This window comes from Biomphalaria glabrata, chromosome 15 (assembly GCF_947242115.1).
Source record: "Biomphalaria glabrata chromosome 15, xgBioGlab47.1, whole genome shotgun sequence".
NCBI lineage: Eukaryota > Metazoa > Mollusca > Gastropoda > Planorbidae > Biomphalaria > Biomphalaria glabrata.
In genome coordinates, this window is record NC_074725.1 from 13995091 (window position 1) to 14015744 (window position 20654).

At 36.6% G+C, this 20654-nt stretch overlaps 1 protein-coding gene across 6 annotated transcripts in view; it reads right to left on the bottom strand.

The window, feature by feature from the left end:
* Window positions 1-284: 284 nt before the first annotated feature.
* The window catches only part of LOC106055667 (polypeptide N-acetylgalactosaminyltransferase 11-like), a 46132-nt gene continuing 25762 nt past the window's right edge, over window positions 285-20654 (bottom strand). For 2 of the 6 annotated variants that reach the window (XM_056013183.1, XM_056013182.1), the window contains exons 2-4: window positions 5350-5473; window positions 5128-5205; window positions 286-3401 (exon numbers count right to left, since the gene is read on the bottom strand). In XM_056013183.1, the coding sequence (XP_055869158.1) occupies window positions 1544-3388 (1845 nt within the window). In that variant the 5' untranslated portion in view covers window positions 3389-3401; window positions 5128-5205; window positions 5350-5473 and the 3' untranslated portion in view covers window positions 286-1543. Of the gene's footprint in view, window positions 3402-5127; window positions 5206-5349; window positions 5474-18394; window positions 18495-20654 lie in introns of those variants that run through there. The other 4 variants (XM_056013184.1, XM_013212028.2, XM_056013185.1 and 1 more) reach the window with 3 other exon arrangements.

The window sequence follows — 20654 nt, forward strand, 5'->3', positions numbered from 1 at the left end:
AGAGAGAGAAGATAATCAAATAAAGTAAGTGATAGAATGAGAAAGAAAGAAAAATGTGAGACAAAGAAAGAAAGAGAGAGAAAGCAAGGGTGAGACAAAGAAATAAAGGTAGAAAGGGAGAGAAAGCAAAAATAAAGGTAGATATGGAGAGAAAGCAAAAATGAAGGAGAAAGGGAGAGAAAGCAAAAATGAAGGAGAAAGGGAGAGAAAGCAAAAATGAAGGAGAAAAGAGAGAAAGAAAGAATGAAAGAGAGAGAAAGCAAAAATGAAGGAGAAAGGGAGAGAAAGCAAAAATGAAGGAGAAAGGGAGAGAAAGCAAAAATGAAGGAGAAAAGAGAGAAAGAAAGAATGAAAGAAAGAGAAAGCAAGCAGGAATGAACGAGAGAGGGAGACAGAAAGAAAGGAAGAGAAAGCAATAATGAATGAGTGAGGAGAGAGAGAAAGTACGAGAAAGAAAGAGAGAGGAAGCTGAATGAATAAGAGAGAATGGGTTGCCTGAGCTAGCCAGGAAAACCAGTGACTTGGCAGAATTTAAGTCATTGGTTAATATGCATGACTAAATGCATGACGCGTAGGACGTAATCATCTTCTTTTTTGAAGTAACGTCTGTATTATATAAGATAAGATAAGAGAGAGAACGCAAGAAAATGCAAGAGAGATAAAGAGAAAGCAAGCAATAATAAATAATATATATATATATATATATAGAAAATGTATAGTTTTCTTGTTAAGAAAGAATGGTTTGAAATAGATGAGTGAAACAGCCAATAACTTGTTTATATTCATTCGCTTCCCATTTATTATAGTCCCCACTTTGAGAGACCGTTAGCCGTAATTCCTATTTAAAACACATCTTGTCATCAACTCAATAATTTGTCAAATTAAAATACAACGTCTCTTATTTCTTACAAACGTATCGCAGTCTCCATTTTAAACTCGCATTGTTAATGTTTCTGCCGGACATTTCAGTTGGTCACCAATTGTGGCTGATGAATATTTTTAAATATACTTTTCCCTTGATGACTAGGAGCTTTAGGACAAATCGTGCTATCTTGTTTAAAGACTTGCTTTCCCTGACTATAAATAATATTAACACAGTTGAGTAGTTCTTTCCTTTTTTCTTTGACAACTACAGACACTTCTGATACAGAGACATTTCCTTCTCTGTTCCTGTCTTCCTTTCCATTTGATTGACTTCTTTCTGGTTTTAGGTTACTTTGTAGCACATAGGGAACAAAGTGTCATTCTCCTTTACCTGTCCCTTTGTCCAACCGTTGGGGCACAACACATGATATGTCCACCGTCTTTCTCCATTTCTTTCTGTTTTTAGCTTTGAATAGAATCTCATTGAATGGCCGGCCTGTCCATTCTTTGGTGACTTCCCATTGCTTTCTCTCTCTGTCTTTCCTCCGAGCCCTGAGGACCTTGTGAAGTGACCATTTAATTTTAAAGTAAAAAAAAAGCATCTACATTTTAAAAACTTATATATGCATATTTTCTACATTATAAGAACATACAACAAGACCACACTATTCTAAATGTCTTATTGAATACAATCTTTCCTAAATTGTAGATCGAGCTTAAATTTGTTTGTAAAATTCTGCTCTTTGCAGGAATTCAGGAAAATCGGATTGGAATAGTTTCCGTTTAATACTGCACACACGCTTCTCTCATGTTGCGAAGCTAGTCGAATAATGTTGTCATTATAAATAAACAGCTGACCAGTGGTGCCCACGACACATCTAGTCAGAGAGAAAAGGTCGCTGGATAATGAAGTCAAACACCATTTGTGCTGGAATATAAAAGCACCGTTGGTGAAGGAGAACGGGCCAACCCAGAGAGAAGCGTTTCGAGTTAGCACAATTTTATCTTCCAGGGTTGTCGACAAAGAAGTCTGAGACGCTGAGATCGCCTTCTCAGAGCCGGCATGCAGACCTAAAGCCCATACTCCGTCCAGTGTCCGGATGTACCCGTAGAATGTTGCGAACTTTGTGGGTGCTACCATGGCTGGCTGGAGGCTGCTCAGGATGGTCTTAAAGTTCTTCGTGCGGCACTTTAACAATTTCAGCTTGCTCAGGACATGCTGCTCTAGCTGAGTTTTCATCCTGCCTGGGTTCAGGATTAGACCGCGGTTCCTTGAGAACGGAGATGCTGTAGATAGCTGTGGATGATACGTAGTGAGATTCAAGAGATGGTTTACACAGCTATAGTATTTAAGAGTGAAACTGTCAAGGAAAATTGAGGCAACAGCCTCATTGTAAAGTCTGCTGAAGTAATCTTCTCGTAGCACTTCATATGAAGTTATTTGGTTGGCAGTGGGCACTGAATCCTCAGTGGAGCCCCTAAGGTACGCTGATGAGCACATAGAAACCACCACTTCCCCTCCACAGCTTAACAATTTCAACGAAAACATCACATCCTCTGACCCAGATAGGTTTTGGCGTGTGTCAAACTGTCCCATTGCATTGAAGAGTTCTTTGCTGAGCAGGAAGACTTCTGGCGTGATCGCCGTTTGAGAAACGTAAGTCACCCTGTTTAGCAATGCGCTCTGGATCCTCTTTTCATCGGCCCGCGCTCTTGCGACGCTCAGATCCCACTGGAGTTCGTTGACCGTAAGTCCCACAGTGTGCAGGCTGCCATCTAAGCTAGTCAGCTGCAAGGCAGGGGACACGACTCTGTTGTTGCTGTCGTTCAAGGCGGCCATCAAGTGATGCAGCCATTCTTCATGGACGTGGACGCGCCCATCCAAGAACACGAGGTATTCTCCCCTGGCGAAATTACTCGCAAAGTTTCTTTGCTCGTGAATCGTCCCACTCAGAAAGAATACCCTGCATACGTCACAATCGACCACATCCTCTATCAGCCCTTTTTCCTTTTCTTGGAGGCTTTCATCAGCAATGATTATGATGTCAGTGATGATATCAAGAGAAAGCGAGGCAAAGGTCTGATTGAGGTAGAAGAGTGCCAATCTAGACGAGCTCCCTTTCAAAAGCGAATAGATTAGTGTGATGTTTGACGTCGACGAAAGCGTTACGCGTTGTTTCTCCAGACGACACGGGGCGGCAACTCTTTCGATGTACTCCTCATGATTCACACTCCTAGCGGAATCGAAAGTGGTAGAGTTGTCTTTCTGAAGAGTATTTTGGATCTTTAGCACCATGAGTTGGATGGATTGTATCTCTGCCGTGGAAAGGGCAGCAAACTGTATACTGTCAGAGCACCTCGTGAACACTAGGTAGAGGAGGCCATAAGCCAGAGACACGAAGCCCAAACACAGGGTCGTCAACCAGGCTTTTCTTTTTCTACGTCTGCAATGAACTTTTGGAATTTCTTTGAACATCAAGGAATGAACAAATGTGTAGACTGGCCCTGAAGGGGATCCTTTCATTCTTATCTAGCTGCTGTGAACAAAAAAAAAATGCGAAGAATTAAAAAAAAAGTGATTTTAAATAGCGACAGTACATTTTGTATCTAGTACGTGATGCCCACCTCCGCCCCGCTCCAAGCATACTTGGGAGTGCGTCTCCTTGACTATAAAGTCTCTGACTGACGACACGTTTTTTTTAAAAATAAAATGAATACAATTGTGTGTGTTAGGTCTCGACTCGCTCTACTCCCGTGTTTCTCTTTTCCCCCGTGTGTCTCTACCCTAGTGTGTCTCTACCCCATGTTTCTCTTTTCCCCCAGTGTGTCTCTACCCCCATGTTTCTCTTTTCCTCCAGTGTGTCTCTACCCTAGTGTGTCTCTACCCCCATGTTTCTATTTTCATCCGGTGTGTCTCTACTCCCATGTTTCTCTTTTCCCCCGGTGTGTCTCTACTCCCATGTTTCTCTTTCCCCCCAGTGTGTCTCTACTCCCATGTTTCTCTTTTCCCCCGGTGTGTCTCTACTCCCATGTTTCTCTTTTCCTCCAGTGTGTCTCAGCTCTGGCGTATCTCTTCATTCGTCTGTTTCTTCTTGTAAGTGTTTATTCTCTCGAGCGTCTCTACTCAAGTGTCTCTCTCTTGACTAAGCTTATATCAACTCTCTGTCTATCTTTATGGTCAAAACTTGTACACGTTGTTTCTCCCACACCCAATCTCGGATTTAGCTGAAATATTGTACAATTATTTCTTTTTCCCGAAAACACAAGAATCAATGAAAAAAAAATGACCAGTTAGTTAATTAACTATTGATAATCAGTTATTTTATTTGGTATCTTGAACAAGAGAAAGATATTGTACTTGTATAAGTAGTATAAGTTGAATTAGTTCCCTTGAGGACTCTTGAGCCCTGACAAGTTTTTAATGTATTAAAAGAAATGACTTTTTGACTCTTAACTGTATCATGACCCATTCAACGTTAGAATAGCTGTAGGAAGACGAGGAGGGGGGGGGGGTAAGTCGATTGGCTGACAGAACTAGAAAGGAAGGGGGGGGCGGGAAGTCGATCATATTGGTTTCTTAAGGGCAAGCACTCTGTTACGCTTGCATCGTCTCACAACTCAAGTAGCAGAACTACGTCCAGAGATTTAGAACATTGTAAAATGAGTTTTTTTTTTTTGGTAACGAAATAAAGAACAAATAAACATAATACCCGCCCCTCCCCCCACACAAACAATTATTTGCAACACAATAGCTTCCTCAAATCTACCCATACACAGACTACCAAAATTAATGTTTATGTTCAATGAGGAAAATGTATCAGAAATGTATCATTAAAACAAGCAAGCAATAAACAACAATACTTAACTATATAAACTAAATTAATTGATTGCCACTAATTAATAATAAGCCTATAATTGATTAAACTTTATTGATGAATGTGGTGTCACTGGCAATAAATAATTGTGCCACATTTCAACCTGATCTGAAAATGGGAAGTGGGAGCATCTTAGTGTACACGATTTGTACCAGACAGACACAGTTAATATAAGCTTTGTAAATATGCTGTATCTTAGGCTGTGAGATTTAAATCGGCGAAGTCTTCGAGCGACTAAAACAGACATAATGCACAAACACAAAGTTATTGTCACAATAAAGGCCCCAAACGTAGGAGATAACAACAATGTGGATGTTAAAAACTTAAAATTAGTTTGTACTTTTGAAAAACAATTAAAAAAAAGTATTTAAAAATGTAAATGTACCACCTGGAGTGAAAGAAGATCTCGTCTGACTGAACATTTTATTCATGTTGATCTTTTGTCCTCAGTATTAGAGCACGGACACTATATAAACAAATATTTAGAAAACGTGTTAGATATATAGTAGTCCAAGTCTGATTTATACACAGAAACAAATGTTTCTAAATTAAATAAATCTGGAGAGAGAAAGAGAGAAACACAGAATAAATTAGTTTTTTTCTACTCAACCATTTCAAATCGCGGTGTATCAGATTCACGAATGAATCAGTACTTGCAAGTCATTTGATGAAGATTTGTTAGCACGAGGCAGGACAATGTCATGGCTTGGTGTCATTCTGTAATCAGCATCTTACTGTGACAACAAAACAACATCAGGTAATCGTTGGGTAGAATGAGTACACTTCCCACTGGATGCTCTCCTCTCCCCGTCCCAGTCAAGTAAAGAGGTCAGGCAAATGTTGGACAAATGTTGAACCATATTGTTGCGTGACGAAGACAATCTTACCCCCCCCCTCCCCACCAGTCCCTGCCATTCACAACAAAAACCCAATGGAACCCAATCAATAGTTGTCCTAGTCTCACATCAAGTCAATCTCATTGCAGCGGTGCAGAAACCGGAGAACTCTTTTGACAGGGAGACTTGTTATTAATGGCGAGCTGTCCTGGGTGTGAGTGAAGTGACCTACTTATAGAGGCCGACTTTACTATGATAGTATTTAACCCATTACTACCTAACGAGATCTCCTTAACTCCTGTCGTGCGCCGTTAGTCGTAAGTAAGTTGGCTATCTTTGAGTTCATAATTGTACTATGGATTTGGTGTACGTGTATAAAAACTTTTTTTTTAAGATGAATAATTCTTTTTTAAAATCCTAACAAGTTCATTCATCAGCCTCAATTCATTTGATCATTTGTCACAAAGTCACGTATCAGTTTATTCATCAATGCAGATCATTTCTATTGACCTTTCATTTAGAAAACGTCTGTTGGTCGGACAGGCCTGGAAGGAAGCCACATTATTACGTGATAATTCATTCACAGAATGTCGCCTGAAACAACTGCCCGCTATAACAATGTCACGATAGTTCTTGGGCTAGTCACTAAATGGAATTCTCATGTCACGTGGTTGATATCGATGTTATCAACGTCTTGCTTGAAATCAATCGATTTTATCACTATGTTTTGTGGCTTTCGTTTAGCGACAACATGTTTTAAAATTAAAACAAGTAACATATACAAATAGAGACAGAGCATTCCTCCGCTATACAGCGGAACAACCTTTCTAAGAGCGATTATTTTGCTCTTAATAACTAATGTATGATATATTTTAAAATTATGAAACATTTTTACCCCTCGGATAAAAAAACAACATAGGACGAGACTATAGAAACAAGAGAGAACTAGACAATTTCCCATGTTCCTAAACAGAGTGGTTACCGTGTAGGCTTAAGAAGCCAGAGAAAGCTTGAGCCATGAGTTCAAATTTAGATCATTCCCCCTTTTATCATATTTTTATAATTGCTTTTTTATTGTTAGTCATGATCTATTACAAATTTAATTACACGACTGAACCAAACTAATTGATAAAAGTAAACTTGTATAAGCTTTGTTTTTCTAAGAATTATTTTAAACAATATTTTCTTGTTTAACTGACTTAGTCATGACTATATGCGGAAATACCCGCTGACGTATTTGTGTAATAGATATAAAATGTCTTGAACTCGAGATCGAATTTAATTTTAAAGATTGTCCTATTTTTAAAACCCTGTGTTCCCTATGTGGCCAATTTGCTAGTAATTGTTTTCCCAAAGATATACATAAGTTGTCAAATTTCTAGGAAAATTCGTTTTGAGATCCGTGTCCAGATTCAAAAAGTTTTCACGACGAAGAATTTGCAAGCCGAATAGAGGAAAGGTAAAAAAAAACAAAAAACAAAATGTTTACAAAATAAGTTATGATAGAAATAGATTTTTCGGGTCGAAGTGTTTTCTGCATTTCTTTAATTCATCACCTAGGCAGACGAACCTCATTCACTGGTCTGCCCCAAATCTTAAGCGAGTTTTGCAAAAATATATTTTTTAGTGATCGATTTCATGTTTAAATAAATGTTATGGAGTGTGTGTGTTTCTATGGTGGCGGTGGGAATAGGTTAGCGATTGGCTGAGAATGATGCAACATAGGTGGCATTGTCGTCATTGGTTTGATCTTAGGAGGGACGACTCTAGAACATGAAACTGAAAGATTGTGTAATTGTAGTGAGCTAGATTTTGTTAACGATTGGCTGAGAATGATGCAACATAGGTGGCATTGTCTTCCCTTGGTCTTAGGGCCCAAGTAAGTGGAGAGGTCTCCAGAACGTCAGACTGAAAGGTTGTGTAATTGAAATGAGTTAGATTTTGTTAAGAAATAGTATTTCTAAAGTCTACTACATTTATTTGATCTCCTTCTAACTTGATTTCGTCTACATTATAAATAAATTTATAGATATTTTTTTTCAAGTTTTATTATATAGATCTATTACGTCTGCAACGGTTGAGTTGACTACCAGCAGTTTGGTACTACTAGTCAACGACCGGTCACAACAATAAGCTTACCAGTAATACCTAAATTAACAAAATCCAGGTTCCATTCCTTTAAAAAAAAACACTTCTTTTTCTCCAATTCTTCTAGGAGGTTTTCCATTGTTAATTCCTATTATTATGAGATCATGGCTTATACAATTAACACTCTGGTAGCCACTATTGTTACTATTTCCCAGTTGTATTGTAATATCAAAATCAATGAGACACAGAATGTTGCTAGAGAAATATTTGAGACGTTGAAATCAATAACACATTAGATTCATTTGTTTAATCCCTCTACATTTGTGTGAAAAGCATTTTTTTAAACTGTATACCAGCATTACACATTGATTTGTACTCAGCATTACACATTGATTTATATCCAGGCTTTATTATAGTGTTTGGTACATCCCATCCTTTTTTCTTACCTCCCCATGAGCGAGCCACATTTAAACGAACCCCCCCCCCCAAACGTACATTTTAGTCCGTGAATGTATGTATGTGTTACAAAGAAATGAAACGGCCCCCGTTCTCTCTCCTTCTCTCTCTATGAAAGCCCCATTTTGTCTTTTTTTTTTCTCCACCTTGTGCATCGTTTTGTTCCCTGACAGGTGATTTTTTACCCGATTTATATCGCCACCCCCCGACACACACACACACATGCTTTCGACCCACTATATCTAGTACCACTTTTACTTATCCCCCCCTCCTGCCCCCCCCCCCAAAAAAAAAAAAAAAGAAAGGGAATTCTACGTACAACCTTCTTTGATTCTTCTTTGGCTTCTCAATGCAATATCGAAATATTCAACATTCTTAATGTTGCTTTTCGACCGGACACCACACACTTCCACACACACACACACACGTTTTCACACTTTTCGGTGGTCAGTAAGCGAATCTGTCAAACCGATTCTTAGTGAGCTCCTAGAAGGTAAAAGGAACTTGTGTACGAAATTTCATGCGAATCCGAACCACAGTTGATGAGATCTCTTTTTTTGATCAATCAGTCAGTGATAACTTACAAATATCTATCTATCTATCCATCCATCTATCTATCTATCTATCTATCTATCTATCTATCTATCTATCTATCTATCTATCTATCTATCTATCTATCTATCTATCTATCTATCTATCTATCTATCTATCTATCTATCTATCCATCCATCCATCCATCCATCCATCCATCCATCCATCCATCCATCTATCTATCTATCTATCTATCTATCTATCTATCTATCTATCTATCTATCTATCTATCTATCTATCTATCTATCTATCTATCTATCAAGTAAAGTAAAAGTAAAATTCCCCTTTCAGACCTTGCAATCTATGGGCAGATGATATAAAGGTCATATGTTTCTGTGGCCCACGGTTAAGGAGGATGTCATGTGGCCAGCACAACGGCCAACCGCCTTAATTTTCCCAAACTAATGTTAGTAACCCATTAGGGCTGGGTTGACTCAGAGGTGAACTAAAGATCCCGAAATTAAAAATCCCAGTGTTAACCAGGATTCAAACCCAGGACCGCTCGGTTCGAAAATCAAGCGCTTTACCACTCAGCCACCGCGCCTCCCTATCTAAAGAATCTATCTTGTTGATTGTTATTCTGCCACCGGGTCTATATGTCTCGTACTCTCTCTCTCTCTCTCTCTCTGTGTCTCTCACACTCACACTCTTCTCTTTCTCTTTCATCTCTCCCGTCTGTTCCTCTATTCTTGTACCGCTGTTAAATCAAACTCAACATTCATAGCTAGCTAGAGTTATGTGACCAATCAATAATAAATCATGAAAAGTGTTTGCTATTGTGTGGCGACTGCCAACAGAAACAAATGTGTTTACTCGCGATGTGATGACGTTGCTAAGTCCGCCCTGATCTTATCCTTAGCATCACATCCGCTGAGAATTGTAAATCAGTTTGGGTGTTGTGGTAGCGACTTGATAACAAGGCATGTCTGCGAGACCAAAGATATTTGAGGGATGTAGTATTTTAGGTGGCTACCCAGTCCTAGCTGTGATTAAACATAGTTTGCTACATCTAACGCAGACAAATCTGCTGGTGATTGATTTTTTTTAAAAATCCTTTAAGCCTGCCTTTGACACTAGCTTTTCTTTTGGTTTTAAAGTGAATGTCCAGCTGTCCCTGGTGGAAGCCACTTGCCTCCCGGTGTTCTCTATACCTGGGATGGGTCTTCCGTTGTGCCCTGATTAGAAACTCTGCTGTGCGGCGTAGTGCCTCATTGCTCCAGTTCTAGTGACCTCAGAAATAAGTCTACCGCAGTTTTAGGAGACGTGGACACTTTTGCAAGACGTGCACCACCGTCTCTGACTCACCACTGTCTCTGACTCACCGCCGTGTTACGGTTTGGACTTAGTCTTTCAACTTGTTACATGTGTAGGTGCATCTAATACATCCGTACTAGAAACCCCCAGACATTTCCAGAGTAATGTGTCGAAGTCAGCCAGCCATCAACAACTAAAAGATCAAGGCCTATCACATGAGTTGGGGCTGAGAAACTCAAATCCTTTCTTCCGAAAGCTATGAACATAATTTAGTTGTCCGGGGATAAGGTTTGGGCAGTTTTCACCGCTTGCGTTAATGAGCTTTATTCCCCCAAGTTTGGGAACCGCTGCCACTGTATGTCAAGCTGAATGCAGACAGAGGCAGCTGTTGTGCACATTTTTAGTTTAAAAAGAACGCATTGAAATTAAGAGTGTAAGCTGCAGGCCAGGTGTTCCTCCTCGAAATTTCAGGAAGACCTCGAAGACATATTTTTGTAAACAATGCGCGGGGTCAACTTGAAAAAAAAGTATATTTTTTCAAAGAAAGATCGAAGAAGAATGTAATCATCTAGAAAAGTCTTTGTTGGGACACTACAAAAGGAAAAAGGGGAAAGATATTGGGGGGTCATTGGTCAGTAGTAATTAGTTATCGGTCATTGCTTATTGCACATTGATGACACTAATTTATAGATTTTTTGGGGGTCAGTCAATCTACCTTATAGCTCATACGATTTATACAAGAGAAGTTCGATGTTTACTTTGTTTGTCGTTGACTTCATCATTTCATTTCAATTGAGTTTGAAGATATTAAAAACTGATCCAATCAATTACAACATTGTGTTTCTTCACTCTGTTACTATGAACCTCCAAAGTGTGAGCGTGAACTGAGAGTAGCATGCAACTTGTATAATAAATATGTTAACTCTCAGAAACAAACTAAAATAACATGCCGCGGTATTTATTAAAATGACACGAACCGATGAACCCGATAACCAATTTAAAGTATGAGTTAATCAGATTAGCAAACAGTTAAAAGGCACACGTGTTGCCAGAATGGTATTGATATATTTGCGCATAATTTCACAAAAGTGTTTACCCTGTGTGATAGGCTAAAGCAAATGGAATTTGGGAAAACATTTGAGAATTGAAAGATTAAGGGCATCTACTTGTTCACTTATGGAAAACATAATAAAATTGTAATAGAAAGTTAAAGAAAAACAAAATATAAAAAAACTTAAAAAAAAACAAAGCTTATCTAAGAGAAAGAACTCCGCACTAACGGCTATATCTCACAATGATGTAGAAGTTATTCCCCTTATTCGATATCAAATTAAATAAGCAATTACCAATGATTATCTGGTGAAGACTGGAATCTTTAGGGCGTCTCTGAGTTAACCCAGCTCTAATGGGTACATGGCAAAATTTCGGGAAAAGTAAAGACGGTTGGCTGTTGTGCTGGTCACATGACACCCTGGTTAACCGTGGACCACAGAAGCAGATGACCTTTAGATCTGCTTTATAGATCGCAAGCTCTGCAAGGGGAACTTAACTTTTTCTTTTTAATTGACTAATTGGTACTTTTTAAAAATTGATTCATGTTTTGTTGGGTGCAATAAATATTATTTAAAGTTTAAAGTATCAACTGGAAGCGACAATGGGTGTGCGGGAGAGAACGTGTTAAAAATCTAAGGGGACGATACCCTACATATTTAGCCGTATCTGTAAATACTGAAGGGTTAATTTCCCTTGCTGGTATAAAACAAAATAATTAATTACCAGTAATTAATTGACGAATTGGTTAATTAAAAAAATGAATTCATGTCTTGTCTGTTCAAATAAACAATTTGTGCGAAAGTTTCAACTTGATGCGAGAATGGGTGAGAGAGAAATAACGTGTGAAAACGTTTTGCCAGACAGATAGACAGACAAATAGACTGACAGACAGAGTGAGTTAACATAAGCTTTATAAAAAGAAACTAATACAAACTCTCTCTTTCTCTCTCTCCCTCTCTCACACACACACATATATAGCCTATTTATGATTTGTTTCAAGCCCTCAAACAATTTTGGACTCATTAAATTATTTTCATTCTGAACTTGAATGGCTAAGAAACACAGTTTCTCAGTTATGTACTTTTGGAGAACAATAGATTTGAGTTAGATATTGTGTTTAACAGCTTGAGGAATGTCAAAAATATTAAAATGTCTTCTTCGGAAGAACATTTTTGTGAAGAAACAAGTTCCTTTAGACCTAATTGTAAAGTGCCTTTAATAGTAACGTATGTACCAGGCTAACATTTATATACCAGAAACTCTACTTGATGTCATTTCCTTCTCATTGGTTACAACACCCGTGACTTCCCGCAAGTCCCTTCACTCCCAGGTACATTACACTTGACCGTGTGTCACGGTTGACCACACATAGTAACCGTGTCACAAAAATTTTGAATCGAGCTCTTGTAGTAGACGCCTTTCGCGAAAACAGATTTAAAGACGCCATTTAGTTTAATAATTTCATTTTTAAATATATGTCAAAGTTGCAAATTTAATACAAATATTCTGAAATATTAATTTACATCTATACTTTAAAAAAAACACACTTTCTAGGAACATAACTTCTTACCTCCCCCCCCCCCTACTTAGGGAGCCCCCCTTATCACATCTTATTTCTCCCTGTGGTCCCTTCTGCGTGCATAGGCCATCAACCAGCTTCCTCCAGGCGTCTCGGTTCTGGGCGAGTCTCTCTAACTGCCCTCAGGGGAATGCGCCCCAACGTTTTGTTGTTGTTGTTAAGTGTAAGAACCATTGGGTTTTGGCGGCATCCTTAACAAAATGATCAACTTCACGACATTGCATTGTTTGAACCTGTAACACGTTTGACTTCAGTGTAAAGCAGTCATCGGTAAAATTAAATTATAGCTTTTACATGGTCCAATCTCATTTGTGGACCTGTTGGGGGAGAGGGGGTATCTGGGAGAAGGTTTTCCGTGCTGCCTTTAGGCGCTCAGTAACCACAACTCTGCTCGAGTCGGGTGTCGAACCTCGAGCCCCCTTCATAGGTAGCCAAGCCAAACCAAGTTCAAGCGTACTTAGCCTCTCGACCAGGCCATGATATAGTTAAGTGACATTAATCTGGCAGACGTGGCCAGGGCCTCGTTAACAACCTAAACGTATGCACACGCTCTTCATTTGCTTTTACGACCCTGTCATCATTTTTATAACTTGTTCTTTTTTTTTTTAAAGGTAATCCCATTACGTGACAGCCATTCAAAGCACATTCCTTACTGGGAAGTGGGGCAACATGTATTCAATGGTAACTCTTCTCTTAATCATTGCTTAAAACAAAAAAAGTTTGGGGAGCCATTGACCAAATCTAAGTTTGCTAGACATATTACATATTCTGTAACGTCAAATAATGTCCTACTTTGACAATGACGAGGAAATAGATTTGTATTCTGAGGTCACTAAGAAGAGATAGATTTGTATTCTGAGGTCACTAAGAAGAGATAGATTTGTATTCTGAAGTCCCTTAGAAGAGATAGATTTGTATTCCGAAGTCGCTAAGAAGAGATAGATTTGTATTCTGAAGTCCCTGAGAAGAGATAGATTTGTATTCTGAAGTCACTAAGAAGAGATAGATTTGTATTCTGAGGTCACTAAGAAGAGATAGATTTGTATTCTTAAGTCACTAAGAAGAGATAGATTTGTATTCTGAGGTCACTAAGAAGAGATTTATTTGTATTCTGAAGTCACAAAGAAGAGATAGATTTGTATTCTGGAGTCACTAAGAAGAGATAGATTTGCATTCTGGAGTCACTAAGAAGAGATAGATTTGCATTCTGGAGTCACTAATTATTTCAGAAAGGCGAAAGGGTAGAAAAAGAAATGTTCTACAATAGATCCTTGATACCAAGGGTTAGCAGACAAATGATTTCAAATGGCTGTACTGGTCAAAAAGCGAAACCTATTTCGCATCAATAACTCAATTCAATTCAAATAACTGTATGATTGACAATATAGCATTGTGTGTTTCAATCTGAAGATATGAAGCAATGAATTTAATTGCTGGATAATATGACATTACAGTTAACATCGGAATGAAAGACAGACAGTTTCACATTTTAGGCCATTGCCTGCTAGATATAGGACACATTCCCGGGCATCAGGCAACCCGATTGAGAGGACACATTCCCGGACATCTGGTAACCTTATTGAGACCCTTGTTGACTGAATCGAAATCAAAGTCAAAGATTCATTTTGTTATATATTAACAATGGTATAACTCATTTACTATCGCAAGACGTCGTAAAAGTATTGAGTGTGATGTCACTGTTATTTTCAAGATGTTCATGAATTGAGTGTAATGTCACTGTTATTTTCAAGATGTTCATGAATTGAGTGTGATGTCACTGTTATTTTCAAGATGTTCATGAATTGAGTGTGATGTCACTGTTATTTTCAAGATGTTCATGAATTGAGTGTGATGACACTGTTATTTTCAAGATGTTCATGAATTGAGTGTGATGTCACTGTTATTTTCAAGATGTTCATGAATTGAGTGTGATGTCACTGTTATTTTCAAGATGTTCATGAATTGAGTGTGATGACACTGTTATTTTCAAGATGTTCATGAATCGAGTGTGATGTCACTGTTATTTTCAAGATGTTCATGAATTGAGTGTAATGTCACTGTTATTTTCAAGATGTTCATGAATTGAGTATAATGTCACTGTTATTTTCAAGATGTTCATGAATTAAGTGTAATGTCACTGTTATTTTCAAGATGTTCATGAATTAAGTGTAATGTCACTGTTATTTTCAAGATGTTCATGAATTGAGTGTAATGTCACTGTTATTTTCAAGATGTTCATGAATTGAGTGTGATGACACTGTTATTTTCAAGATGTTCATGAATTGAGTGTGATGACACTGTTATTTTCAAGATGTTCATGAATTGAGTGTGATGACACTGTTATTTTCAAGATGTTCATGAATTGAGTGTGATGTCACTGTTATTTTCAAGATGTTCATGAATTGAGTGTGATGTCACTGTTATTTTCAAGATGTTCATGAATTGAGTGTAATGTCACTGTTATTTTCAAGATGTTCATGAAATGAGTGTGATGTCACTGTTATTTTCAAGATGTTCATGAATTGAGTGTAATGTCACTGTTATTTTCAAGATGTTCATGAATTGAGTGTAATGTCACTGTTATTTTCAAGATGTTCATGAATTGAGTGTGATGTCACTGTTATTTTCAAGATGTTCATGAATTGAGTGTGATGTCACTGTTATTTTCAAGATGTTCATGAATTGAGTGTGATGTCACTGTTATTTTCAAGATGTTCATGAATTGAGTGTGATGTCACTGTTATTTTCAAGATGTTCATGAATTGAGTGTAATGTCACTGTTATTTTCAAGATGTTCATGAATTGAGTGTAATGTCACTGTTATTTTCAAGATGTTCATGAATTGAGTGTAATGTCACTGTTATTTTCAAGATGTTCATGAATTGAGTGTAATGTCACTGTTATTTTCAAGATGTTCATGAATTGAGTGTGATGTCACTGTTATTTTCAAGATGTTCATGAATTGAGTGTAATGTCACTGTTATTTTCAAGATGTTCATGAATTGAGTGTGATGTCACTGTTATTTTCAAGATGTTCATGAATTGAGTGTGATGTCACTGTTATTTTCAAGATGTTCATGAATTGAGTGTGATGATACTGTTATTTTCAAGATGTTCATGAATTGAGTGTGATAACACTGTTATTTTCAAGATGTTCATGAATTGAGTGTGATGACACTGTTATTTTCAAGATGTTCATGAATTTAGTGTAATGTCACTGTTATTTTCAAGATGTCCATGAATTGAGTGTAATGTCACTGTTATTTTCAAGATGTCCATGAATTGAGTGTAATGTCACTGTTATTTTCAAGATGTTCATGAATTGAGTGTGATGTCACTGTTATTTTCAAGATGTTCATGAATTGAGTGTGATGTCACTGTTATTTTCAAGATGTTCATGAATTGAGTGTAATGTCACTGTTATATTCAAGATGTTCATGAATTGAGTGTGATGTCACTGTTATTTTCAAGATGTTCATGAATTGAGTGTAATGTCACTGTTATTTTCAAGATGTCCATGAATTGAGTGTAATGTCACTGTTATTTTCAAGATGTCCATGAATTGAGTGTAATGTCACTGTTATTTTCAAGATGTTCATGAATTGAGTGTAATGTCACTGTTATTTTCAAGATGTTCATGAATTGAGTGTGATGTCACTGTTATTTTCAAGATGTTCATGAATTGAGTGTAATGTCACTGTTATATTCAAGATGTTCATGAATTGAGTGTGATGTCACTGTTATTTTCAAGATGTTCATGAATTGAGTGTAATGTCACTGTTATTTTCAAGATGTTCATGAATTGAGTGTGATGTCACTGTTATTTTCAAGATGTTCATGAATTGAGTGTAATGTCACTGTTATTTTGAACACTTTATTTCTTCCACACCCATTCTCGGATCAAGTTAAAAGTTTGCACAATTATTCATTAGCGCAGACAATGAAAATCAATCTATACAAAAAATTAACCAATCAGTCAATTAATTACTGGTTATAATTACTTTGTTTGATACTAACAAGGGAAACCAATCCTTCATAATTAACAGATATGTATAAATTTGTCGGGCAATATAATAATAATAATAATAATAATAATAAAAATTGTCCAAAATAACAATATACCCCATTGTTATATCAAACGAGGGGATAATAACAACTGACCTCACAGACACCTTCAAGGCCCTTAACATTCATAGGAACATCTTCGTTGCCTGTCAGAGGGCGGTACTGCTGCAGACCTGCCACATCACCAGAAAATTCCTCAGTGGAAACTGTTAAAGGGACTACGATGAATTTTGTTTCTCTTTAGCGAAACTCGACCCTGGCAGCGCCAGAGAATGACTACTCGTTCATTTCTAACATAATAATATAAAATAGTCATAATAATATTAAAAAGACGTAAGCTAAATTTAATTGTATGATGATTATACTTGGAAACATTTTAATGGTCAAACCAGAGTTTTCACTCTCTGGTCCATTAGTTATTTTTCTCCCAAAGATATACATATACTGTCAAATTAATTTCCATTCATCAATTCATACAAGGCGAGAGAAAAACGATGGTTTATTGAAGGGATAATAATGTGACAAGAAGAATGGTTCAGGGTTCATCGACCTCACACTCGCCAACAGATCGCCTGCAACATTTCCCTGCGACGCCTCTTTGGTATAAGGCTTTAAGCTATAAATAAAATACAATTATAAAAGCTTCATAGAATTTAAAATAAGTGCCTCACACATACAAGTCGTAGGTCACCTGTTTGTGGTCACGTGCTCGGTTTAAGGGTCGGGTCATATTTTCTTTTCTACTTTTAAGTCAATGAGCTAAGACAAACATCTTCACTAGCTTAGTTGTTACTCACACGTGATGCGTGCGATGTTTGGATTCAATCCTGTGAGAAGCGTGTCACATGTTCTGGTAGAAAATCTTTATTGGCTATTTTTATACACGTTTATTAAATGTCTTCTTCAAACGTATAGAGTGTTGTCGACGCATATATTTGCCTACATATTGAAAGGTCCCACTGACCTACTTAGAGGATGAAATAACGACTCTTACTTGATATATATTTTGTATAAACATTGTTTCATTTGACTTGGTTACTCTTCAAACAGGAAGTTTATAAGTACAAGAACATATACCATTTTATCCTTTGGAAAGAAAATTGATCCACCTCGCCCCTCCTCATCCTCTAGAATTGCCAGTAGGTCACGGCTCACTTGTTAGGACCCCCCTCCCACACCTCCCAGATTGAGAAACTCTGCTCTACTGAGTCTGGTCATTAGGTCTTGTATAACATTTGATGGCTTTTTGTCTTCTTACCAAAGTCTGGACTGCCTGCCACGTTACCTGTACCAGTGTAGTCCTGCTTGTTACCTACAAGCTTTAGCGAACTATCACAATGTAACATTGCCTCTAATCGTGCATGATGTAGTGAAGATTAAAAAAACATCTATGCTTTATTTAAAAAAAAAAGTTTTTATGACATTAAATCACGCTCTAACTAACAAGATACAAACAGCATGCTCAACCGTTTTTGCTTGTTTTATGCATAATTAGTTTGCACTAGGACCAATGTTTGTATTCACCTGAAATCCTTACTACACCTGGGTTTCCTACACTAAACATATGCACATTCATAAAAAAGATTTTGGAAAAGTGTAAAAAAGAAAATTCCTCATTTATTTATTTTGCGTTCACTTAGTGCCCCCCCCCCCCCCACGGGCCATATTTCCCATGAAGATTCACTGTTGACGTCAGAGACTTCGAAATAATGGAATCAACAGAAGATGCTTACATGTAATCTACCTCGTCATTACAGTATGATTACAGTATCATTGAGACAACATCAAACACAACATTAGTTTGAAGTGCATCTGACCATATGTCTGTAACAGATGATAGAAACAACATATTGAGTAATATGATCGTCATAAACAAATTACCGAAATGAAAGACCATTTATATATTGGAGATTTACGCAATGCCAAGGAGGCGCGGTGGCTGAGTGGTAAAGCGTTTGGTTTCCGAACCGATGGGTCCCGGGTTCGAATCCTTGTGAAGACTGGGATTGTTAATTTCGGCACCTTTTGAGTCCACCCAGCTCTGACATTAGTTAGGGAAAAGTAAAGGCGTCTGGTCGTTGTGCTGGCCACATGTAGTGATGGGAACTAAACTAAATTTTTTTAGTTACACTAAAACTAAGTTTGAACTAAAAAAAAGTAATTAAACTTTTAGTTAACCACAAATTGAAAAAATTAGTTAAACTAAACTAAAAAACTTTAGTTAAACTTTTACTAACTATTTTGACCTTTTTTAAGGACGAAACAGCCAAACATGAAAATATAAAGTATAAAGCACAACCAATCTCTTTAGCAAAATGTTTGTGCACATGAAAAAATATTTAAATGTCTTTATGGGATATATGTAGATCTTAATAGAATCACTAGAATGATACTACTATAGAAAGAAATTAGAAGTAATTGTCGAAGTTCTAATATAAGTATTATAAGTTACCTTTTAGAAGTAATGATAAAAATGCATGTTGACTCTCTAACTAACTCTAGATTCTAGAATATTCTGGATCTAATATCTTCTACAAACGAAATGATCAGAAATATAATCTGGATCTAGAATTAGATCTAGCTACTAGACCTAGACCAAATAATTAATATTTTAATCTAAAAATAATCTAAGAAATACTAGTTACTACTACTAAAAGATCTAAAATCTAGAGTCTAGTCTAGTAGATATCTTAGTAACTCTAGATCTAGAGATTTTAGATTATTATAATTATGATTATAACTAGGTATGGGTATTTAGATCTAGATCTATATACTCTAGTAGATAATACTAGATCTAGATCTAATAGATCTAGATAGTAGATATTAGTGTAATTATAATAGAAGTAGATCATAGATGTAGATCTAGAATCTAGTTTAGATTTAGTTAATTTAGTATTAGATCTAGTATAGTGACGACTATTATTAGTATTATAGAATTATAGATCTATCATCTATGCATCTTAGGTCTTAGTATAATAAGTAATCTAGATATATCTAGATTCTAGATCTAATCTAGACTCTAATTCTAGAATAGTTACATATTATAGTTATAGGCAAGAATCTCTAAACTAATGGATCTAGTCTAAAAAAGTAAAGTAATATATAGATAATAGATTTCAATTAATAGATCTATATTATTGACTTATAATAAAGAGTTAGACTCTACTTAAGATTAAGAGACTAAAATAATTAAATATATAGACTATTGATCTAAGAGTAGTATAAGTATTCAGTAGTAATAGACTAAACTAATAATACTAATAGACTTAGACGTCACTTGACTCTAACTCTAGATCTAGTAAAAAGTTTTTAAATAAAAAGAGTCGACATTTCTTTTGGATCTATAGTAAAGCAAAATTCTTTGCCTGCAGCTATACAGGAACACACTGGCGTTTAATAAAAAGCAGCAAAATGTAGATCTATAGAATCAGGATTTATCAAGCAGTGAAACTTGCTAGAAATATAATGAACACGTGTATTTTTTTTTAAAGGCGGGAATAGCGACCATTATAGGGTAAAGGTCAAAAGGCTTTCTAGTGACCTGTGCACCCTCTAGTTTATTCTCCTCTCTATTATTCATTATATATATTCTCCAAATTACATAGATCTAAATATTTATTGGTATGTATGTTAAAAAAGTTTGTAAAATTTGTAATAAACTTTTTAGTTTGTAACTAAAAAAAAATAATTAAACTAGGATTTTAACTAAACTTTTATTTTTTAATTAAACTTTGGCCTTAACTAATTTTTTTTAGTTAAACTAAAAGTTAGCAACTTTTTAGTTAACTTTTGCCAATCACTAGCCACATGACACCCTCGTTAACTTGTGGGGCCACAGACAGAGATGACCTATGGATCATCTGCCCTACAGATCGAAAGATGCGCTTTGCTTAACTTTGCATTCACCATGCCTAGGTTACAAAATTGAACCCGTCTGTAACCAAATAAAAAAAAAAGAATAGAGTTATAGTTTTAACAATATCTCCGTGCGTG